The sequence below is a fragment of the Drosophila mojavensis genome, unplaced genomic scaffold (genome assembly GCF_018153725.1).
Source record: "Drosophila mojavensis isolate 15081-1352.22 unplaced genomic scaffold, ASM1815372v1 contig_136, whole genome shotgun sequence".
Taxonomy (NCBI): domain Eukaryota; kingdom Metazoa; phylum Arthropoda; class Insecta; order Diptera; family Drosophilidae; genus Drosophila; species Drosophila mojavensis.
The window spans coordinates 21,953,264-21,968,225 of NW_025318667.1; the positions used below are offsets into that span (position 1 = coordinate 21,953,264).

The 14,962-nt window shown below is 37.8% G+C and overlaps 3 protein-coding genes across 4 annotated transcripts in view; 2 read left to right on the forward strand and 1 right to left on the reverse strand.

Moving 5' to 3' along the window:
• Positions 1-196: 196 nt before the first annotated feature.
• On the forward strand, positions 197-1,852 carry LOC6584451 (SUN domain-containing protein 2). Its single transcript, XM_002010070.4, has 2 exons — positions 197-338; positions 541-1,852. The coding sequence occupies exons 1-2, from the start codon at positions 293-295 to the stop codon at positions 1,167-1,169; spliced, it is 675 nt and encodes a 224-aa protein (XP_002010106.2). The 5' UTR covers positions 197-292; the 3' UTR covers positions 1,170-1,852.
• Positions 1,753-6,676, reverse strand: LOC6584452 (DDB1- and CUL4-associated factor 6). Of its 2 annotated transcripts, none has more exons than XM_015161284.3 (5): positions 6,572-6,676; positions 5,574-5,687; positions 4,203-5,450; positions 2,732-3,093; positions 1,753-2,645 (listed from the first exon to the last, which is right to left on the reverse strand). In XM_015161284.3, exons 2-5 carry the CDS (start codon positions 5,671-5,673, stop codon positions 2,247-2,249), a joined length of 2,109 nt encoding a protein of 702 aa, XP_015016770.1. In that variant the 5' UTR covers positions 5,674-5,687; positions 6,572-6,676; the 3' UTR covers positions 1,753-2,246. The 2 variants fall into 2 exon arrangements, with proteins under 2 accessions (XP_015016770.1, XP_002010107.1); XM_002010071.4 differs by having other exon boundaries at positions 5,574-5,682; positions 6,572-6,673.
• Positions 6,677-7,167: 491 nt separating this feature from the next.
• LOC6584453 (rhophilin-2) overlaps positions 7,168-14,962 on the forward strand; it is a 40,291-nt gene continuing 32,496 nt past the window's right edge. Inside the window, exons 1-2 of the mRNA XM_002010072.4 lie at positions 7,168-7,487; positions 10,640-10,949. Of these exons, the coding sequence (XP_002010108.2) occupies positions 10,788-10,949 (162 nt within the window). The 5' untranslated portion in view covers positions 7,168-7,487; positions 10,640-10,787. The remainder of the gene's footprint in view (positions 7,488-10,639; positions 10,950-14,962) is intronic.

Here is a 14,962-nt window from a genome sequence, read left to right on the forward strand (position 1 = left end):
CAGCACTTAATTCATTATAATAAAAGACAAACATTTTTTCTAGAATCCGTAAGTAAATACAATTTCCACACATAGACAAATGAAATTGATGCATTTTGAAAGCTTTGTTTGGCGCGCAATCTATCGAAATCAAAATCAAGCAGAACTATATGAATCGAGCTGTTATCGATATTTGGCCCATACTTTCACACATTGCCAACGCTCATCTCTAATGCATTTGTGTATGCAATAGAGACGTTCGTAGGCTAAGTAAAAAGTGTATTTACAATTGTTCAATTCGTGCATTATCGAAATGGAGAACTTGATTTTGCGGCGAGGGACGAGTGCTAGCAGTAATTGTAAGCATTGGCAATGGATTGTCATCGATTTGGATCAAATCAAACATATGCTCGAGCGCCTTTTCATATGATACACATATTTGTTTGTTTTCTCTCTCTCTCTCCCTCCCCGTCTTACTCTACCTCCCTCGCCCACTCTTCATGGTCATTTGTGTGTATATTGTATATATATTATACAAATGTATATATAATATGTGTATAGTCAATAATATGACCGATGAGCAGCTACAGGAATGGCATACAGCGGTGCTAAGCGAGGCTCAGCGTGAGAATTATGTGAATCACAATCTGGAAATTGTGCGACATTATCGCACCGAGGCGATCTCTCGAGCGCCCGCCTTCGACATCGAACGCAATGCCATAGACGCTGCCATTGCTCGCCACGGCCTGTATGCGTCCAATGCCAGCGCCAGCGAGAGCAGCGCCTGCCCAGAGCCAGTGGCTGGAGCACAAGAGGAAGTGCAGCCGCCACCCCTGCGCCGTCCACGCATGGAGCAACCAGAGCAGCAGCAGCAACAGCAGAAGTTGGAGCAGCAGCAGAAGTCAGAGCAGCAACAGAAGTCAGAGCGGCAGCAGCAGCAGCAGGCTAGCCATAGCAGCTCAGCTCCAGCTACAGCTGGCAGCTATGGCCATTATGTGGCACTGGCTCACATATTCTCCGATACATTTGCTGGAGGTGGCAACGGGGTAACGGGCGCAGCCAATGGCACTGCCAATGGCAACACCAACACAACAACCAACAACAACAACAACAATGAGCCCGAGGTTGCCGAAATAAATGATTTGGCGATAGCCAAGACCATTGATAGCCTGGGCTTGCGCCGCACCTAATGAGGCGAAAGTACACTTAATTATATATTTAAGTATCATATATGTATTTATATAGATATATATATATATACGTATTGAAACAAGTTGTTAAATGAGATCAGAATGTGCAAGATATTGTTTAGATCGTCTAATGTATATTGTATTTATTTGTAGCGTTATTCATAAAACACTTTCCGAATCGAAAAACGAAGAACGTATCTGCTATATTATATATATATATATATATATATATTTATAAATATATATATATATATATATATATATATAATATAATATAATGTAAATAATATCAGTTGACTTTTGTATATAGTGCATTTAACTTATAGTTGTTTAGCATTTAAGCGTAGTGTACTTAATTAATCGCAATTTATGTATGCTAGTGTACATATACAAGTATATATATATATATTTATATGTATATATATATTTGTATATATATCAAATATCTCATCCGCGTTAGAACAAATTATATAAGCAAAATAGAAAAAAAAAAAAAAAAAAAAAAGTGACAACAATGTCCTTTTCTATAGATAAAACAGTTTAACGTACTAACAATAATAACAATCATAGCAAAACTAGAAAGTTTCTCTAGAAACGTTTTTAATTTACAACTTAAAAAAGGAACAAATGTTATTTGATATATCCATATACATATAGATAGTTTGCTCACATCAATCAATCAATCAATCGTATGCTTCTTGAATCTCACAATTAAGATGGGGGTGTCGGCGCCGCTAACTACAAAGCTACATAGCTTGACTGCTTGCGGAGGGGAATGTGGACAGGATTGTGTCCAGCAGGGAATGGACAATATATGTATACAATATATATAGATATATATGTACGTACTATATTCTATTATATGCCATATATGTATTCACACACATACTATATATATATATATATGTATATGTATATGTATATATATTTAGACATGGGAGTGCAGCGCCGATAGCCACAATATGCATATGCATGTATATATCTATGTATAGATATATATACATATACATACATATATATATATAAGTAAGTATGTTTTCATGTTATCTATATAGTTTTCTCATTGACAAGATTTCTTTAGTTTGTATTTGAGTTATTTACGCTGCTGCTGATGATGCTGATGGTGGTGTCCTCATTGGTATTGCTAGCATCACTGACATTCTCATTATCATTGCCCTCATTGTTAGCCTCTTCTTCAGCCACATTAGCATCCTCATTAACATTGTTATTATCGGCAATACGCTGAGCATTACTATGACGCCGGGCCTCCTGTGCAGCAACAACGGCGCTCGCCTCGATGGCTCGAAGAGTTTCGTTGCGGCTACGCCTACTATCGACGCCCAGACCACGGGTTCCGGATGCATGGCGAATCCGATGATATTGACGCAAGCCGGCCAAAATGCGTATCATGACCTGGGCAGGTACCGTTATGGTGTCGCGTGTCTCCACCAGCATGATTTCATTGCTCTTGATCAACTGTAATCATATAGAGAATTGGTTAATCACAATCTTCCACTGTCTCTCTTTCTCTCTCTCTCTCTCTCATTCTCTGTGGCACTTACTGCTGTTGTTTCAGCTTCATCAAATGTTGAAATTGCTCCAATTGGCGCCCACAGCTTGATATTGTAATCAATGCCCGAGCTGAGCAAATAGGGCAGAGTCGGATGCGGCTGGACACGATTCACCACACGATGGTCGGCCAGCAATGTCTTGACCACCTTCCCAGTGTGACGTTGCCAGATGAATATGTGGCCACAATCCGAGCCGGACATGATGTAATCGTCGCCCCAGAAGCAAGCGCCCTTCACCATGGTGCGCGAATTGCGATGGCCGCTAAACGACATTTTGATGTAGTCGAACTTATTCAGCTGACGCTCCTTACCCTCCTCGGCAGCCTCCATTACAGCATCGCGCTTCTCAACGGCTGCGAACGAAAGGGGGAAGCACATGTACATAATAGGGACAAGTCAGAGCGGTCTAGTCGGGTATGTTCGACTAGCAAATACCTGAGCTCTGCGCACGCTCATCATTCTACGCTGCGTTTAAATAAATGTACATATACGTATATGATAAGAAATACATCTACATACACACACCCACACATTGGCACTCGCTGCGCTTGGACAGCATGAGCTTTACATGAGCTTTACTATGTATGGTAAATAAAATCATTTAACATAGCCAGCAGAAATGTTTAATTGAATTACTGAGAATCGCATAGAAAGACACCAATTCTTTTTACTTATGACATTTGATTTTTTAAATATTTTTATATATGTACTTTTTATATATAAAAAATATTTATATATATATCTATATTTTATTTATTATTTTTTAAATTATTATTTGTTTATTTATATATATATTTTTGAGCTAAAGGTGACATGATTAGATTAATTTTTCTTTATATATATTTATATATATATATTTTTTTGGCTAAAGGTGACTTGATTAGAACAATTTTAGCTGGATTATATGTACATACTTATATGTTCTAATTAAATCAACTAGCTAAAAAATATATTTTACTATAGTATAAACACAATTTGTATAATTAGCAACATTTTTTGTGTCTTTATATGCGATTCTCAGCAAGTCAATTGAGCAATTCAGCTGGCAATGTTAAATGATTTTATATATGAAAACTATTTTAGATAATCTAAACAAAAGTTTCTTCATGCACTCGAGTACTACTATGGCTATCTCTAGTTCTATACTATTTGTTCAGCTACAACTACTCTAATTCATTGCATCTACCTGTATGGCATTAATATGATAGCCAAAGGTAACAAGCAAACATATCTAGATACATCATGATATAGAAGATATATATGGTAAGTCAGATCTGGCTTATACTATATATTAGATATAATATCAAAGTTGATCTGAAACACAATATTGATGCAATATGCCATAGATAAAATGATAATGATATGACTATCTATATAGATATTACATTTGTGGATCATAATCATTTATGGACAAGTGCTTAGCCATAGTTGGGGAGTCTGGCGGGGCACTGGCTGCACTTACCATCGATAGCTGAGGCGTTGTTATTGGCGGCCATTGCCGCCTGGGTGATTTCATTGGCTGCAACGAGTCGCAGGCTGTTGGTGCGGCTTGTTGCCGACTCGCTCTGGTTGTCTAGTGTGCGCAAGACGGCATCCTGCCAGGACATGTGATGTGAGCGCGAGCTGGAGCTACTGCTCCGGCTGGCTGGATTGATGGCGTGTATTTGATTTGTTTGAGAATTGAGCATGCGAATGATCTCATCGCTCAGACGACGGAGCACACTGGGCACCAGGGGTGGGCGTGCCTGGCCCACATTTAAACGATTTGGATCGTGGTCAATATTGGCCATGGAATTTGGTCCCGTATCGGACCAATCGCCCCGGAAACGCAATCGCGGCATTTGCGGCTCTGGATCATTGTCGCGCCGCAATTTTGGTGTATAGCAGCCACTGCGTAACAAATCGGCATCATTATAGCCCGGATGATTCAAATCAAATAGGTATAACTGTTCCATCGAGTAGCTGACAAGCAGCTCCGATTCGTCGGCGCTATACTTGACACAGGTGGGACGATAGTGACGACGTGTATATTTCATGGGTATCGGATAGGCCTTCAGCGGCCAAGTGATGCGATCGCGATCCGAGCCAGCCGAGAGCATGCGGCGATCATAGAGCCGCACAATCGAGTCCGAGCAACCGATCACCAGCTTATAGTGGCTAATCGGTGCCACATCCATGGCCGTAATGGCACACGGTGCGGTTATATAGATATGCTTATCGCACACGGACTCCGCACAGCGGCTGCTCACACGCAAATCGATGCAACGCACGGTGCCGTCTTCGCCACAGCTGAGAAAGACCCGAGGAGTGTCCGGTATGGGCAGGACATCGTAGGTGCTGCCAAAGGCATGACAATCAAAGAAGCTGGCCTGACGACCCGACTCGCCGATGTTCACCTCCTCGGAGGTGCGGCCGGGCCCGTAGGGTGCCAGGAATTCGGTATGCAGAACAATGCCCTCGCCGGAGCACGACACAATGGCCTGGTCATTGGTGAAGGGCATAAAGCGTGCACTGAATATATGACGCTTGTGCTGTGTCTTGGTCCTGGCCACCACACGTCCGCGCTTGGCCTCGGTCACCACCAAATAGTTATCATCCGATCCGGATACAAACAATGTGCCGCTCGCATTCCAATTGACCGTGTTCACGCATCCGCTGTGCACGTTCAGCGTTTTCATCAGGCTCAAGCGCTGCACAAAGTCCAGCGAATCTGGAAATTGGTCAAATAGAAAGAGATTAATATTATTGGGAATCTATATGGATAGATAATCCGAGTCGATTATCTGATAAGTCTCTTTCTTCTATCTCGCTCTCGCTCTCGCTCTCAACTCACTCTTGCAGCTGGCCTGCAGATTCGATTGCGCCTGGTGCCCATAGTACGGGAAATTGTAGATGCATTCGTTGACGCTGCGTCGCTCTCGTCTGGCGGTCATCTTCGGAGGCTTTACTATACGAAATGTGCATGCACAAATATATATATAAGTATACATATGTACATATATAAGTATACATATGTACATATATACCAATCTATATGTATATTTATACTTGTGCATACATATGAAGATTGAGAGGTATGCTTTGTATTATTAGAAATTTGCCAAATATGACGGCCCGCCGTAGATATGAGAACAGGGAAATAAAACAAAACTACGTACATATACTATATAAAACAAAAACAAAATCTGTGGCTGCTATGACGAATACTTCTATACACTTCTGGAACAAATAAATGTTTGACAAAAATTGTTATTAATTTTGATAGTTTAAATTTCTTTTTTTTAGAAATTTTTGTTTTCTTTTCAATTTCAATTTTGTTTTTCTTTATTTACTAAACCGTTATCAACTAAAATATTAATAAACGATTTAACTAATTTGTTTTTCTTTTTCCACATTTGTTGCTGTTAAATTTTATTATTTACATTAAAGAAATCTTATTCCACTTAATTGTTCACAATTAAGCTATCGTTTTTATCATAAAATGATTTTTTATCAGTGAATGCACAACTCTGTTAACAGTGGCTCTCAAACTGTGCATTTGCAAGAAGCAACAAGAATTTATTGCGCTTGCATTTCTCGTGTGTATGCGTGGGGGTTTGAGTGTGTGTCAGTGTGTGTGTGCGTGGGTATATGCGTTTCTGTGGGCGCCTGTGTGTGTAGGTGTGCAAATTGTTTTGTAGAAGTTAAAAATTATATAAAAATTCAAAACAAAGCGCCATCAACAAATTGTTATTGTTGCATTGGCCGTTATTAACAAACTTCAGAGCGCAATCCGCCTTTCGAGTACACTTTGAGCTATTTTGCAAATTTATAAAATCTCATCTTTTTTACCTTGTTTATAGACAGCGGAAAAACATTACAAATCACTCCTTGGCCCAGCAACACACAAACACAAATTCGATATTTATTTTTATTGCGAGCTCAGCTGTAGCACAGAGAGACCGTTTGCAGCATGCACCACAAAGACCAAAAGTTCCGAATGAAAACTAGCGGTTAAAAATACTAAATAATCGTGATGGTAAACCGGTCAAGATGCGTTATTAATTAAAACCGCTTACCACCAGACTAGTGTCAAGACTTAGTTCGTGTTTTCCTTGTTGCTTGATATAAAGCTAAGCAAATTGAAAAGAAGTTTTGCTGACCTATTCTTTCTGAAATTTATCGAGAGATATTGAATTCTGGCATTTTGACGGAAAGCCCAAGTAAAAATAAAATAAAAATTAAGTGTAAACACGGACACATAATAGATGAACAAATATTCAAAACTCTTATACAAAGTAGTCGATAACAAAAAAAATACTAAATCAAACATTATTATGTTACTATCGGAATTTGACTACACACTTTGCTCGATTATGCCAAGCAATCGATAGCATAGACTAGAGCGGTTAATGTATCGAGACTGCGCTGGTCTTACTTTGCCCGCTGTAATTTCAGTCGTAGCTTAATATTCGAGTCGAGCGTGCGCACCTTACGCAGTTTAAACAGTTTTCTCGCTTCAGGCAGCAACCTGTTGCGTTTTTTGTTTGTTTTGTTTTGTTTTTTTAATAGTTGTAGCAGTTGTGGAAAGTGCATTTAACGATAAAACCGAGTTGAAACATTAACTCACCTGCTGCAGCAGCCGCACAGAGCGTGTGAGCTGTGCGAGTGTCAAACAAATTAGAAATCTTTTGTTTATTCAAAAAATACGGCAAAACAAAAAAATTTAAGAGAAGAAAAACAAACAAAACGAGCAAAAGAAATAAAGGTAACGGGCAACAAGTGCTGCTGTTGTTGTTGTTGTTGGTGTTTTTGTTAGTGTTGTGTTGCTGTTGTTGTTGCTGTTGCTGTTGTTGTTGTTGTTGTTGCAGCGGAAGGTAAATATTGTTTAACTTCGCAAAGCCCAAAATGGAAATGGTATAAATAGTTTTAGCGGCAAAAAGAGAATACGATCTACGAGCATACGATCAGTTTTTTAGTGGGTGAATGTGATTGTTGTTGTTGCTTTGGTTGTTGATGATGTGGAAAAGTTAATGAAGCAGCGCCAACTCCCCAAGTAACAAGTGAGAATGTTGGCCATAGCCGACTGGCATATGCTCTTACAATATTTTCAGACTATTAAGAAGAGCTCATTATGGCTAAATATTTCATTGATGGTGGAAGCTCTTTAAGATCTAATGAATGGCAAACAGTGGATAGTTTAAGCTCTTGAAGCTACAATGCTTGTCAAACTGTGAGAATGTACCCAAACACTATTAGAACTAACAAATATGAGCTCTTCATGCTCAATGATTGTCAAACTATGTAGTAGAATTGGTATTGTTCATTGGAGTTTTTGATCTATATCTAATGTCATCAATAATGTCATTCAATAGCCTCCATAAATAACTGTCGTACGATTTTGAGATCAATTCAGTATTTTAAGCAAAGATCATGCTCAAAATGGACTCCTATTGTCATACATATATCCATAGCTCTAATTCGTTCGTTGAGATCACTATCAATAACTAAAGCCCAAATAGCATGCTCATAAATGACTTCCCCAGTCTAAATATGTATCTGAAATTATTTGCTCAGTTTGAAGTTTGAAGTACTATTCTTATTAAAATACTCCCACAGTATTTTGCTTGCGCGTCTATTTGAATAAGACTCCAAGATATGTCATTAAGTAAAGCGCCGCTGATTGAAGATGTTAGCAATGAGCGTGTCATCGAGGATCGTCTATTTTATCGGGGTTATACAAATAACATAATATATATACATATATACTTGTATATGTATGTCTATGTCTGTGTCTATGGCTGATAGTAGTAGTATTTGTGTCAATTGTTGGCTCGAAAGAATAACAAATTAAAAATGCCAACCAGTTTAGTCACGCCGCCTGTAACTCGGTACCGTTAGCCCCCTATCTTGCCTTGCCATAGAACTTGGGGCTATTGTTGCTGCTGCTTCTGCTTCCACTTTTGTTGTTGCTGCTGCTGCGGTTGTTGTTATTGCAGATTCTAAAAAGCTGCACATTGCTTTTTTGTTAAATGCCATCGTATAGAAAGCGACAGGCGCAATATAAAAGCATCAACAAATACGTTTTTTATTTATTTTTATTTTTATTTATTCTTATTTTTTTTTTTTTTTTTTTGTGGACAATAAACTGGATTGGGTTAGAGGGTCAGAGGCCCACAATTAGCCAAGTTGAGAACTCTAATGAACTTATATAGGGCAGATGAACGCTTCTGGGGGAATAGCTGAACGAGATGATTTATTATTATTTACTTGAGGCTACCCGTTGAATATGAGATTTCTGATCAAAATAGACAGATATGATATGCTATGATATTCTGACTTGCATCAGAATTTGGCTATATATAAGGTATATGGGTATATATTTGTGTATTAGTTACTATAAAATATAATGGATCACGTTTTAACATCATATAGAGTAAAAGATATGATACTCTGAATTTTTGTATTTAAGCTAAACAATAAACAAATTGACTAACAAAACTTTTAATTAGCCGCCTGAGTTAAGCTCCTTAATACATATATTTACATATTCTGCTATCTATCTATCTAATATCTAATACATAAGGTCTTAGCATCATCTAAAGGAATGCTCTGATTTAGAAAATATCATAGATATGACAAAAAAGATATGGAAATAAAAGAGGATGGATAGTCGCACGGACAGCAAGGCGGGCATTGAACTAACCCAATATGCTATATATTTAGTTTCGTAAATATACCGATACAGGTTAAAAAATTTGCGAGGTTCCCAATAGACGATTCCATTAGGATAGCGCGACAGTTTAGCTTATATAGCCGAAGATTTACTGTCTGAGCAGTCATATTAAGACACATACAACCCCGAGTATCTTCTACAGCCCAATGTCTTCTGCAAGATTATAAGATAATGATTCACTGAGGGCATTGCCGAGACTGCTAGATTATAGTTTCCGGAAAGTATTCAATTTGGATTTGCTTTGCTTACGATTTGTATGATTCATGAGTGCACATTTATAATAGATGGCTATCAGCGATAAGATTTGCTCAGATATTATTAACAATATACATATTTTAATTACGCAACTTGAATGCTAATTAAATATATCGTTAATATATATATTTGTATATCTACTTATCTATATATAGAGCTAGCACTAAAGCAGACGATATTTCGTAGGCATTTCAGAAACGAGAGTTAATTGTTTAACTATATATTTATATATATATATATATATATATATATCTATATAGTGTAAATATATATGGATGCATCATATAAATCAGAAAAGCGGAACGAATTCGAGAAGTGCCGACTCTGAGATAAACTTTCCCATTTCAAGAAACAGAAACGAGCGAAAAACACGACACGATATTTTTCTTATATTGTTCAATCAGTAACAACAACAACAACAACAACAACAGTAGCAAAAGCCAATTGCATTTTGATACTCATTAAATTTATATTCAAATATGGGCATATTGACATATCGAGTGCGAATGTAACACAAGTCAAGTGCAGCTGTCATATAGGGTAACTGCCAGTCGAGCATATGCAATGCACAGCTAAACTTTTATGTTGGCAATTAAATGAAGCTGTGCATTTATGCTGCACATATAGAGCACAGTTTAGAGTTGTGTGTGTGTGAGTGTGTGTATGCCTCTCCTTCGAAGCCGCAACATAATGACGCTTAATGGCAATTCAATGAAAACAACAACTGAAACTGAAAACTGAAAAAAAGCTACCCCGCGGACAAAAGTGAAATTTTTGCCAATAACAAGAGAGCGAGAGAGAGAGCGCGATTGAGTATGGAGAGACTGTGGCATTTAGTTTGTTATAGGAATATCTCGACTTGGCTTATGCTGCGTATACTCAATGTTTCAAGCTTATGCTAATGCTCATGTCAATTGCAATTAAAACAGCAGCTAGCCGCTTGCCAATCAGAACAGCTAATTGTGTGTGAGAAAGAGAGACCGAGAGAGAGAGAGAGCGGGAAAAGAAACGAAAAGATAATAATAAAAAACAAAATCAAAAACAAACGCAACTTGCTCTCGCTCAGTGATTCTCGCCATGGATGCAGCTGGCGATAGCAGCAATGCTGCCACAGCTGGTGGCGCCACCGCAGACGAAACCAAAACGTTGCTGCAACAGCAAAACGCCAGCATGGAAAACGACTACGACGACGGCAACGATGCCGACGAGCCGCAGGCATTGCCATTCTGCTTTGTTCGGGTAAGCCACTTTGACTTTGACTTTGACTTTGATTTGCAGTTTTTGCCTAGAAAGTAAGTAAGCTAAGCTAAGAAGTTCTTGCCCATCCACTGCCAACTCGGCCGACGCCCGCTCGGTCACAGTTGAACGCTGCAACACAACACAACACAATGGACGACTTGCAACCGGCCGTGACTGGCCGGCCCATCCCCAGTTCAGTTGCAAGTGCGTCGCAGTCAGTTGAGATCTGTTGCGTTGCCTCTTAACACTCTCTAGATCAGGTGAAAGACAATTAGCACACGTCATAAATCGAGTCTTAGATTATCTGAGACTAAACTTATATTTCATTTACATTTTTATATAATAGAAATGTATATTTAATTTATATATATATTTAATTAAAACTTTTATTTAATTTAAATTTATATTTAATATAACATTTTTATTTCATTTAAATTTATAATTAATACAATTTTTATATAATATAAATTTATACGTAATTTAAATTTATATTTAATAAATTTTTTTTTCATTTAAATAATAAATATAAGTTATTTAATTTGAATTTCTATTTAATATAAATTTACAATTTTAATATAAATTTCTATTTAATATAATTTTATATTTGATATAAATTTATATTTAATTATGCATATTAGATTTATTTATATTTAAATTATATGAGACAACGCTCAAAAAATACGAAACGTATTGAGAAATAAGTAATATTTTTTATATATATTTTTTCCTACTTTTTCGTTCATGAGTTGGACTATATATAATTTGTAAAAAAAAAACAAAATTTGGAGAAAAATTATAAAATTGTAATTGTTCTCATTTCTTATTACAGTAAAACCTATTTAAATAATTTGAAAGGTTCTGCTTTAGGCAGGCCCTATAGAGCATACCTCCATTATGTCAGCAGTCTAGCTACTCTATAAAAGTGAAGAAGATTAAGAAATATAGCTTCTATATGCCTGTTGAAGTCTGTAGAAGAAAATTCTTTTATTAGTTCAAACTTTTTTATTTAATTTTAGTTTGTAATGTTTGTCTTGCAAACTAAAAAACTTTTTTTTTTATATTTAATTTTTTTTTTTTAAATTGTAAAAAAGTTTTGTGTTTGTGGAAATGCAAATAACAGACAAAAGAAGGCGTGGCGCATATATCTACAAACTATATAATGCCTAAATTTATAACTATATATAGGCTTTAGTCCAAATCCAGACTAGATCTTGGGCAACTGCTGTATTGTTTCAGGGTATTTCCAGGTCAAGCACACCCGCCTGGAAGCACTCTTACTTGTTTCGGGCGCACACATGAGCATATCGTAATTATGTTCAGTTTTATGGCTCATTCTTAGCATGTTGAGACCCCCATGACCCATTAGAATGGGCGTCAAGTGGAACTGCTTTTGGTTTTTTGCACGCAACGCTGACTTCAGAGAACCCACGGGCGATTGCCACCGAGCCGAGCTGCGGGTAGCTGGATGGCCAACAAATATTTTGGCTGTTGTTACAAGTGTTCTACAAGTGTTAATTGTGTCTGTGTCTGTGTGTGTGTGTGTGTGCAAGTCTGTGTCTGTGTGTGTGTGTGTGTGAGTGTGCTGTAACCTTTTTCAGTTTCGGGGTCGAGTTGTTCCGGCGCAAGCCGCACCTTTCTGAGCTACGGCAATTGCCCGTTGCTCGTTGCCCGTTGCCCGTTGCTTACAATTACATGCGCTTCTCCCTGCCCCCTGACCACTCCCCGCCCTCGCCCCATCGACTCGCTGCCAAAATACAAAGAAGCAGAAGAATATGTAATTTGTTATTGCTTTGCTTTTGTTTCGTCCGATTCCGTGCTGTTGTTGGCTCTCGGCGCACTCACGACCTGCCCCCGGGTGCTCAGCTACCTGTCCCCCACTCCCACACTCCCACAGTCTCCATATTTCTCCCTCCACCCCAGCTGCTGTAGTTATACTTGGCCTGGGCAGAAATGATTGGCCCTTTTGATTGCTTTCTTTGGCTCGTTTCGGCCGACGTTTGGCTGTCATAATTTGTTGGGAAAATTGTTTTGGTTCTGCAGTTTGATTTTCATTATTCCATTTGATGTGCCCCATCAAAAAAACGGAAAAAACCTCAAATTGTGCGACGATCGAATCCCACACTTGCTAAGCAATGCATGCCGAATGGGCCTCGGCTCAAATAAATCGGAAATTGTGAATCAAATGGGAGGAAAATCCACATGCAAGCAAGGCCATTTGCTTGATAAATATGTGTATAGATAAATGAGTACCTATAATTTGTTTATCAGCTTAAATATAAGTAATTAAAGACGCCTATTTATAAATAAAATTGAAGGATGATATTGTCTATAGTCGTCTATTGTCGATAGTTCCTTCCCCACTAAATTGGAAAAAAATCGATCTTCTTGAAAGGAATTCGTTCTCGATAATTTGAATTTCTGTGTAATTAAAAAAACTGATTCCCTTGCCATTTCGAATTATCGGCAAGCTACAGTGGAGTCTCGATAATTTGTACCCCGCTAAATCGAAAATCGCGATAAATCGAAGAAATTCTAACCGCTTGAAAAAAAATTGTTTTCAATAATTCTCGATAATTTACATTTCTGTGTCAATCGAACAAAAAAACTGATCCCCTTGCCATTTCGAATTGTTGGAACTCGATTGTATTATAAACTCTGGGATTCTATCCTATATGAAAATAAACATAAAAACAGATGAGAGATTTAATACGACGCTATGGGCAAGATAGATTCGGCTGTTGGTTTTTGATTAGAAATATATATACTATGTGGGCTCTGCCACGCCTCCTTCCTCCTCCTTATTATACCCAAATTGCTAATTTCCAATGGGTATTCACAATTCAAATTTCTCTTCATATCTATAAGCTAAACCCAAATATGAGAAATATCTCTGGACTGCCTAAGCAAACGCCTTGAGTTGCATTCTGCATTCTATATTTTTATGGCGGCACATTCAAAGCAATCAACACACACACACACACACATAAATGTAGATCTAAATCAAATCTCAATCAGTTCGGCGCAAATCTTTTCTTTTCTAGAAAACTAATAAAAATTGATTTTTAATTTGAGTCCGACAACGCCCAAAGCGCATATTCTCCATGATATATGCCCAAGCCAATTATGAAACTGATTTGCAATCCAATGGATGCATTCATAACAGATTTTTTCAAATGTTGCCAAGTGACATGGCCAAAGCAAAGCGACTCGGGAGACAATCGATCACGTTCTGATCAGCCCTTGGCCATGCTGGACCACACCCAAAAATTGTTTATTTTTTTTATATATGTATTTATGTGCTGTGATTGTCTCTCTCTCTCTCTCTCTTTCTCTGCCCCTCTGCTAATTTGAATACATAAATATGCAAACGTTGTGTATATATGATAATTAGTCAAAAAAAAAAAAAAAAAAAAAAAGAAATAAAATGGGGAAAAAATGTGAAAAAAAAAGAAAAGAAAATTAAATGGCAAAGTTTGTCTGGGCTGTTGTTTGTTTAGATCGTCGGCTGTTGGATGTTGCTAGGTTTGTTTAGCGTCTGGCTATGCCCTGTAGAAGTTTGTTTGCAGTCACCATGGCTCAGCTGAGCTTTAAGCAGGTGAATTAAAGATAATGAACTGAAGCTTAAAAAATTTTATCAAAGAAAAGGAAAGTAAAGTCTGTTATAATTGAAGTTATAGTAAATGTTTTGAGATATCGATTATCGAACATCATCATGTTAGTTCATGTTTACAGCGTATCTCTTCGTCGCTCACAATGTTTGCAGTTAGCTCAGCTTGTTTGCTCGTCTCGAGATAACATTTAATTTGATTAGTGGCCGAGCAAATTGTTAGCCAAGTTAGGCAATTGGGGCCCAGCGTCTTGGCTGGATTTTTTTTTTCTGTTTTATTATTTTGCTTCGTTTAATGGGCGTGGCATTGGCCATGTCATGCACAGCGTTTAACATGCAAAAGATGCATTGCGAATGCTGCCTGAAAATGTGTGAGATTTTTCACTTTCCCAGCGCCAATGACTGC